General features: G+C 38.4%; 1 protein-coding gene across 1 annotated transcript; it reads left to right on the plus strand.

Annotated features, from left to right (window-relative positions):
- The first annotated feature begins 277 nt into the window (after window positions 1-277).
- Window positions 278-1,462, plus strand: LOC104423423 (NAC domain-containing protein 90). Its single transcript, XM_010035915.2, has 3 exons — window positions 278-434; window positions 577-884; window positions 1,205-1,462. The coding sequence occupies exons 1-3, from the start codon at window positions 278-280 to the stop codon at window positions 1,460-1,462; spliced, it is 723 nt and encodes a 240-aa protein (XP_010034217.2).
- The last annotated feature ends 8,181 nt before the right edge of the window (window positions 1,463-9,643 follow it).

The raw sequence follows: 9,643 nt of genomic DNA on the forward strand, positions 1-9,643 counted from the left end.
TTCTACGCATCGTGCGAAAAAGTCGGTGCAAGAGTTCGTGATGGACGCGTCGTCGCTTCACTAGCCTTGGTCTCCTCTCCTCCCTCCTGCACTCTCTCCTTCAGAAACCCTAGATCATCTAAGCACTCTCCTCCTGCACTCGATCCCTATAAATAAGTAATGGACTTGCTAACTCCAATGCACGCCCAACTAAAATTTTATCTCATCACAGTGTTCAACAACACAGAATCTTTCACGCTGATCCATCTCGAAACCCTAGGAGACTAAACAACCAGACATGGAGGAGTACCCGACAGGTTTCAGGTTCTATCCAACCGAGGAAGAGCTCATTTCGTTCTACTTGCACAACCAGCTTCACGGCCTTAAGCAAGACAAGCTTCATCGTGTCATCCCAGTCCTCGACATTTTCGACACTGAGCCATGGAATCTCCCACGTAATACCTAGTCTCGGTGCATGCATGCGATTCTTTTACACTCCTGAATTGGGCACCGAAAATGGTTTCTTGATTATTTCAAATGCGCATTACCAGTAAACTTTCCTTTCCCCACATTATCTTTGGGGAATTCCTGTTGCAGAGCTTGCGGGAGAGCTGTGCAGAGAAGATAGAGAGCAGTGGTTCTTCTTCGCGCCCTTGCAGGAGAGGGAGGCCAGAGGAGGGCGGCCCAGCCGGAGCATGGCCACCGGCTACTGGAAGGCCACTGGGTCTGCCGGTTACGTCCACTCGTCTGACAACAAGGTAATCGGCGTGAAGAAGTCAATGGTTTTCTACGTGGGAAAACCTCCCACAGGAAGAAAAACCCAGTGGAAATTGAACGAGTACAGGGCTATTGAACTCTCGCCGACCATTCCCAATCCGACGAGCAGCAATATTTCCATTCCTAAGGTGAACGTGCTGTCTCGAATTCTAAACCTTTATTTCAACTTATTCAAACATAGAAAGGATAAATTAACTTCCAGTGCATAATTCCAAGATTATCCACTTTTCAGGTTTATTGTTTTAAGCGAATTCGAAATTGTTCGAATCGTATCATCGTTTCAAATAATCGTTCTTGTTTTGGTTTTCTAGTCTTGCACTTTATCGGTGCTATGCAGTTGCGGAATATTGAATTTCCCTCTCTAGTTTAGTTTCTACTTGGACTTTCACAGAAAATGCAACGAACATTTTTCTGTGTGTTTGATTTTGTGGAAGTAACGTACTTACAGTTGAGGCGCGAATTCACATTGTGCCGAGTGTACGTGGTGTCTGGGAGCTCTCAAGCATTTGAGCGCCGGCCACCGGAAGTAGTGCCTAGAGAGACAACAATCCAGGGTGGCAACGATGCTACTAGCAACGAAGGCGGTGGATGTGAAGATGCATCATCATCATCAGCAGTAGTAGCCAATGCAGATAGTTCCCATCCATGGGAGATGGCGAGTTTGGAAGGACCAATTTGGGATTGGGAGCAATTGAAATGGCTCTGATTTCATGTAGAAGTACTCTGATGATATAGTTGTTTGGTTATTGGTGCAATCATATGTACATCTACATGTATTCAATCTTTCCATCATTATACGTATCCATGTATATTTGTTTCCATAATCTACGTGTATGAAGACTTTATGCTTGATACCTAATCAATAGGAAGACCGAGCATGATATCCGGCCTAAATGTTTTTTTTTCTTTTTTGGTGACTCGGGAACCGTCGTATAGCTGGTACCCGGTGGCATAAACTCGGGGTGACCGGAGGGGACCCACCTCCCTCAGACCACGGGTGAGTCGCACAAGCGACCGCGGGGATTTGAACTCGCTCCCTTCTAGTAGAAGGATTGAGCGCAAATCACGCGACCACCAATGGGTTGGTTCCAACCTAAATGTTGGTAAGTGGGAAAAGTACAAAAAAATTCTTAAATCTATTACATTGATACCAATTGAATTCATTTGACCAATTTAGGTTGGAAATTACCAATATGGACTCTATTTATCTTATGTGACACAGTTAGCTTTGACGTAGATAATTTTTTTTAATAATTTTTTTCTTTCGTTCTCATATTTTCTTTTCTTCCATGGCCCGTGCTCGCTTGGCACAGGCCATGCACGGCAAGAATGAGTGTCAGCGAGGCCACATTTACCATATATGGCGAGGTTGACCCTTGCCCAAGCTGCAAGGGTCAAGCTTTGACAATATTCGACGAGAGTGGTCCTCGCTGGAAGCCGTGAGGTCGAACCGAGGAAGGAGGCCACTAAGCATTAAAGCCGTTGGGGGACGAGATTGTCGTTGGAGGAAGGAAGCCGTACCTCTTCCTCAGCTAGGGTTTGCAGGGATCGGGAGGAGGAGCTAGTCAGCCAAAAAAATGGTGTAAAATCGGTGAGTTAACAAACCGAGCTAGGAGACGGAGATACTTCTAGGCCTTTGGTGAGGGCTCAACCCTTGCGGCCTGGGTGAGGGCTGTTCCGCCGGATTTGGTGAAGGCTTGGTGGCCCTCGCTTGCACTAGCGATGATTGCAACCCTTGCCAATAACAATGATAAAAAGAAAATTCAAAAGATATTAAAATATTTTTAATTTTGTTTACATTAATGACGGTAGTATTACATAAGACAACTCACATCTATATTATCAATTTTCAGCCTAAATTGGTTGGATGAGCTCATGTAACCAATGTGAAAAATTTTAGGAGTAAATTGATCCAAATTAAAGATTTAGAATTGAACTGAAATCAATGTGATAGATTTATGACTTTTTTTGTACTTTTTTCATCAGTATGAATCCTAAGAATTTATCATTTTTTCCATAAAAAATTCATTGGGTTTAGGAGGGTCTAAATTAATAAGCTAGGCTTAAGAAGGAAATTGATTCGCCCTATTAGGCAAGTTTAGTGAACCTCGACACCTAATTAGAAAAGTGGATATTTGTTAGCAAGCTTCTTTCTGTTTCATTCTTCTTAAACTCGATTATTAATGTGCCGACGAGCATGTCACTTGTGGTTTACAAGAAAACCATTGGATCAAAATTGAGAACTAGCAAATTTGGGCTGGTAAAATGTTGGATTACATTGTAAAACAACAGGGAAAAATTGAGATATCTTCATTAAATGATATATAGTTCCGTTGCATTCGTACAGTGCACTCCATCCTTTTAAATTTATTATGAAAATTCATTGCATTTCCATCTAATACTAACTAATTTAACATAAAACATAAACAATTTTGGATTAGTAGGACGTGTGTTTATAGCAACATTCATAAAGAGTAATTAAACGAAACTCCATTGCACAACCAAAGTGCAAAAGATATTCTTTCCATCTCATAATATGGCTCTACATGTTGTTTCTTATCAAGATTTCTGAAAGAAAGAATGTAAAATCTTAATTGAGTTATAATTTTCTTACATTTATTAGCATATGCATGTATTTTTAAAAATATATTATAGGGTACCCTGTATCTTTATGCAAAGCTCTCCCTCAAAAGCCCTAAATTATGATGGTTCATACTGCACAATTGATAGGTTTGTTTAACCCATTCAATTTGAGCATACTATATAATTGAATTCACCTAATTTTTGGACCGTTCCTAAGTTCTCTAGCACTAAATTAAATTAGTTGAAGAATGAATCGTAATAGAGTATCTTAAAAATATGACTTCACAAACACTAGAATTGTAGTAATGTGATTTCCTGTCCTGTAAGTGACACTCATTTTTCATGGTAACAAGAACGAGGCATCAAAATTTACTCTAGTGTCTTTATCCCACGTTTGCGACTAAATTAGATATATCCAAAATGATATCGAAAGAACTAGAAGGTTTCGCAACAAATTCACCTACACTTCACTTCGAAAGATGTTCTCCTTTCCTGCTTTTTATTGAAAAAAAATAAAATTTTGGAGGGATTGATACATGGGAGTTTTGAGCTTAATTGAGTTAATTGAATTAAGCATGTGGGAATGAGAAATTCAGCCTAAACCATTTGTTTCCTTTGCTTGGCCAGATGTTATATGTAGTAAAGGACTTTAGCATGAATTAAGGAGCAAATATTCGTTATTAAAAATATATTTTGACCATTTTTTGGGTTACAAGAAGATAGTATTAAAGCCAACACTTCAAGGAGAATTGACTGGCCAATTCTTTCCAATATGAAGGATGCACATCATGCTTAAAGTGGCAAGTGATTCTCGGGCAGAAGAAAAGTGAATTTAACAATGCCTATTTCATAGATGTGGAATGAGAAAAGAAGAAAGAAAATAAGGTAAAAGATATACTTATTTGTTGCAACCCTTCCGAGGATGTCTGGAGAGTGGGTTTAGTACAACAATATTGGAAGATAGAAAGTATAAATTCGTTTGCACTTTAGTTGTGCAAATTCTCATGGACGGCTGTTAATAAAATTTGAAGGAGGCAAACTCCTCTTCAAGCAAGACATCGAAAACAAATTGCCATCTTCTCTTGAGGTTTTTGAATTCAATGCAGATAATGTATTCTCATGTGAATAACAATTAACATTTTGTTTGTCTAATCAACATCTGACCTCACATAATGATATTGCTCTTAGCTTCGTTGTTTTTCTGAGCATTCTCTTGTTGCGATAGGATGTTGAAGAGATTTGTCCTCTCTTTTTTTCCAATTGTCTTAGCATTTTTTATTGGCTTTTGTTCTGTGTTAACTTGTCTTTTTGATCAACATAATTTTCCGATGCCAATTTTTTTATGTTGATATTGAGTTGATTTCATTTTTCTTGCTTTTGGTGGAATGAGGTGCGGAATTTTTTTTTGTTCAAAGCACAATGTCTAGTTAAGAATGCATGTGTGAAGTGATAGCGTGTAAGCAATCGGATGTCTTCTCTGGCTGTGATTTTGACATAGAACGGCAACAAATGCAATGTGCCATGAAAGCAAGAGCTCTCAACTGCTTTGTGGACAATTTTGTCATGCTCTGAAATACAAACAATGCATGAGGTGCTACCACTGCTTGCGGTGGCGCAGCTGGTTTCGGGCTTTCTTCCCTCACGAAGGGAAGTAGTTCAAATCCCAGAGGCGTCGCATTCATGCGACTCACTTGCGACTGGGTCTGTGGTGGTGGCTCAGTCCGTCCTGGGTTTATGCCACCGGCTGTACGGTGGTCCTGGGTCACCAAAAAAAAAAAAAAAAAAAAAAAACAATGCATGAGGTGCTGTCTCTAGCGGACAATGACCTGTGCGGTGTCCATGGAATTTCTTTGTGTAGCATGGTGTTTGTTGACCATACTTCCGGTAGTTGATGGAATTTCCACGAGGAGCGAGAGGCCACTTTAATTTCTGCTGACGCCTGAGTAATTGAAAGGACATCATCAATGACTCGGCGGAAGATTTTTTTTTACCCGAGGCAATTGCACATCGGCGAGTAGCCCTCACTAAGACTTTTGCTTTGCCCTTTTCCCCTCTTTTGGATATGTTGCTGCAAACACTGTCGTACGTAAATGTCTCAATTGAAGCATTTGAGGAGAGACCATTTCCTAGGAAAAATTATTAGAAAAGTCATAAATTTATTATATTTACATCAATTTAATTTAATTTTTTTGATTTTTAGTCATTTTGATTAATTTTGGTCGGATATTATTGCTTACGCTGATGTTGACAATTTTAATAATTTTTTTGTATTATTATTATTATCTTTTTTCTTTTTTAAATGAAAATTTTCTCTTTTCTTCTTCCTTTTTGGGTGATCAGCTATAAGCCACCAAATACCAACCATGACCGAGTAGGCTGGCTTCAGGTGGCCATGGCGAGGCCAAGTCTTGGTGATGGTTGGCCTTGCCATGGCCACTGCCTTGCATGGTTGGTTGACGGTCACCAACAAAAGGAAGAAGAAAAGAAAGAAAAAAAAAAGAAAAAGTTGAAAAATCATGAAAATATTATTATTATTGTCAATATCATAGCCAATTGTGCCACTTTAACCAGCTAATGTCCATGTCAACAATAGTAGGCCCAAATTAGTTGGAAGGATTGAATTGACACTAAATCAAGATGTTTGTAACTAAAATGGTAAGGTTTATGATTAAATTACCACTAATATAATAAATTTAGGATTTTTCCAACACTTTTCCCTCATTTCATAACATAGTTGAATGATTAGCGTGGCTTTTGTGGGTAAGTTTTATTGAGTGACATGTAAGTGGAAAACCATATGCTTGGGGTTGTCAAATGCTCATATCATGTGGTAGCTTACCAAGTACTATCATTAAATCTTTAGTGGATCGCAACTTTATATGAGGCTGCTTTTGAATCTCCCATCTATGATTTGCCGTGTGCTTTGGGTTCATGTGTTTACTGCTCATGTCATGTGGCAGCTTACTAGTTACTATTAATCTTCAGTGGATCGCAACTTTTTATGAGGTCGCTTTCGAATCTCCCATCTATGATTTGCCTGATTATGCATATTACACATCAAGTATGTCAACGTCCTGTCATGCACCTGGAATCGGACCACAAAGGGAGAGGGATGATATTCATGATTCCCTTGCATTTTTCATGGGATTGTACATGCTCTTATCATGATGATTTACATCCTTTCTTTTGTACCTTTTCATGTCGATCTCTTGCTTTATCTTGATCATAAAGTCTCCCCCTCTAAGTTAATTGGATTCTCTTTTGAACTATGAACAGATCCGTCATTGGATGGCTGTCTTTTGTTATTGTGCAATCTAATCAGTAACATGTTTCTAATGGGGCAGAAAACTAGTTACAACAGGGTGGATGGGCGACGGAGCGTGAGAGGGGTGATAATATGATATTGTATTTATCAGTCGCATTCACATTGACCGACAAGTCGTGGGTGCAATTGGCCTCCCTTGATGTGTGTTCTGGGAAGGTGGGTCGTTCCACCGGATTAGGTAAGTAGTAAGTAGGAATAATGGCGCCGGCAGTGTGAATCCAAGCAACGTTTTTTATGAATTGACTGCTTGATATCGATGTCTTGAAACTCTTCCTTGTTCAACGAAGACGTCATATTTTGCCGAACGTGATGTGACCGTTCCCCGGAGGGACGCATGCTGTACATGGTCCCTCCTTGGATGATGCTCGTTTGTTGCATCTATACATGGGAAGCACGCGACCTCTACAATATTGCTGCAATACAAAAGCATTTGCAGTGGGCGAGTCTTTTTATGCGGCTAAAAGCCCCTCTCGATTAGCTGTACACAACCGAATCTTCACGATTCACGTGGCGAATCTGCCTGAAATGATGTAAACTCACGAATCCCTGTTGTTCTGAGCACTAATGACGTCGAAGCGGAAGTCACGGTTTCGTAGGCAAAATCCATGAAGACTAAACAAGCGGTTGGGGTGGTCTTCGGGATCTACAAAGGACTCTCAACTCCCTTCAAGCAGTTTCGTTTTATGAAAGGGGAAAGGCCTCCGTCATATCAGGGACAGCCGGACAGAGTTCGAAATGGTCAAATACCACAAAATGAAGAAAAGTGTACGCAGTAAGAGAGACAACCTACATCTTCTCGGCCTGATCCGTATAAAACCCATGATTGATTCATGTTTGCACCAAAAAATAATCAGGTCGTCAACGTGAGCACACACTGACTTGAGGACGAGTGGTTATTAACACTGGACATTGCATCTTTGTGTTATGAAGCTTTTTCATCGATTAAAATTTGATGAAATTCATCTACTTTTGATTTCATTTGAAGTAAAATTACCGATTACCTTTGTACTTATGATATTTTGTGTCTAGAAGCATCATAAAACCTACCTCCTTTAATAAATATCAAAAAATAACTTTATTTTATTGTGGAAGCTAATTCCTATTAGACAATCCTATTTTAGCCCATTTCTCGTCATGAGAGAGTATCTTATAGGATGGTCAAATCAAATGACAATGGTACATTGAAAAATTAGCCAGCAAACAAGTAGGGAATTAAACAGGAGATTGATGGAATACAAATCGAATGGATAATGAGATTGGTCGGTTATGACCCCTTATAAATGTTGAGCTAGAGTCATCACCTACCGTAATTGCAGTAGATCAAAGTGGCTAAGCCATCGGTTTCATACATATTCTTTTTGGAATTCTCTTTCATTTTCTTTGAGAGAATTACACTTTACTCATCTTATATTTTCAATGAAGACAATTCGAATCATTTTATCATCTTACATCATTTTATATTAATTTCAAATATGTGATTTATGGCTTACATAAAATATTGTCTTATTATTCGAACCGTCCCCGTAAAAAAAAATCCGTAAATGCAATAATGCAGGGTCAACAATGTACAGAATTAATTATTAATTGATTGTCCATAACACCCACCCCCACAACCCCCAACCACGCCCCCTCCCCCCCAAAAAAAAAAAAAAAAAAACTGTACAAATGAGGAGAGTTAGAAGAGGTGCTTACCTTCCTCGGTTTCCTTTTTCAATATATTGTAATGAACATTGTGTTTATAGTTTTTGAAATACAATGGAGCCTTCGCTGAAAATTTTATGTTTCCATTTTGTATATATAGCTTAGCCATATTGAAATAATAAACTTCTCCCTTAATGATGATCATTGAGCATATTGGAGATGACCCGGGTCACATCGGGCCTACCATGTTATGCCGGGCTTTGTAACTAAATAACTTTGCTTACGTATACCGCAAGTGCCAAAACTTGGTACAATGAGACACTTAAGTACCAAAAGTTTTTAAAAGATACACTTAAGTGTCACTTTTTTAACATTTGAGATACTTAAGTGCTAATATCGGTAAGGGTAGTTGGAAATCTAATGTGACTTATTTTAATAACATAAGTGGTATACGTGGCTTGTCGGAATGTTTACTTAGCAATGAATGTGCAAAACAACATCATTTTGCCCCCAAATTTATTAATTTAATATTAATTAACAATAAATTTAAAAACTAAGTTATTTAAAAAAAAAAAGGCAGGCAATAGTGTTTGGCGAGGGCCTCCATAGCCCTTGCTGCCACCGCCCCACCTTTGTTGGAAAGGGCTAGTGATGGTAGGGCGGCGGCGGCAAGGGCTATAGAGGCCCTTGCCGAAGCTACATCTCTCTCTAATAAATATACATTTATTTTTTAAAATTAATTTTAATCAATATTTATATTAAAAATTAATGTTGGGGGCTTATAGCACCACGTGGAGATTTTTTTTTTAAAATTGCCACATTAGTAAAATTAATCGCCAGAAAATGTCACATCAATAGTTTGTTGGAATTTATCACTTTTAGCACTTAAGTGTTCCATTCTTCTCCAATTTTGACACTTAGTTGTACCTTTTGAAACTTTTGGTATTTAAGTGTTTATTCATATTAAGTTTTGACACTTGTGATATCTAGCACTTGCTGCTAGGTTGAATGTTAGCAACACGTCGAGAATTTAACAACTAGGTTCCGGGTGTGCTCAGTTATCGGAAGGATGAAATTGAAAGGAAATCAAAATGGTGGTGGGAGAATTACCAAAAATGTCCTAAACTTATCGCAATTGTGCCAATTCAGTCATAAACTTCTTTTTTTACCAATTCAATCTTAAAATTTTTTATAATTATATCAATTTAGTTCATTTAGTTAATTTTGGTCGGTCAAAGTCAATTGATGTTGATATGGCAATTTTTTTTTTTTTGGAATTCTTTTTGGAATTTTTTTATTATTCTTTCTTTTTCCTTTTCTTCCTCCTTTGGCTTCTTG

Source organism: Eucalyptus grandis, chromosome 10 (genome assembly GCF_016545825.1).
Source record: "Eucalyptus grandis isolate ANBG69807.140 chromosome 10, ASM1654582v1, whole genome shotgun sequence".
Taxonomy (NCBI): Eukaryota; Viridiplantae; Streptophyta; class Magnoliopsida; order Myrtales; family Myrtaceae; genus Eucalyptus; species Eucalyptus grandis.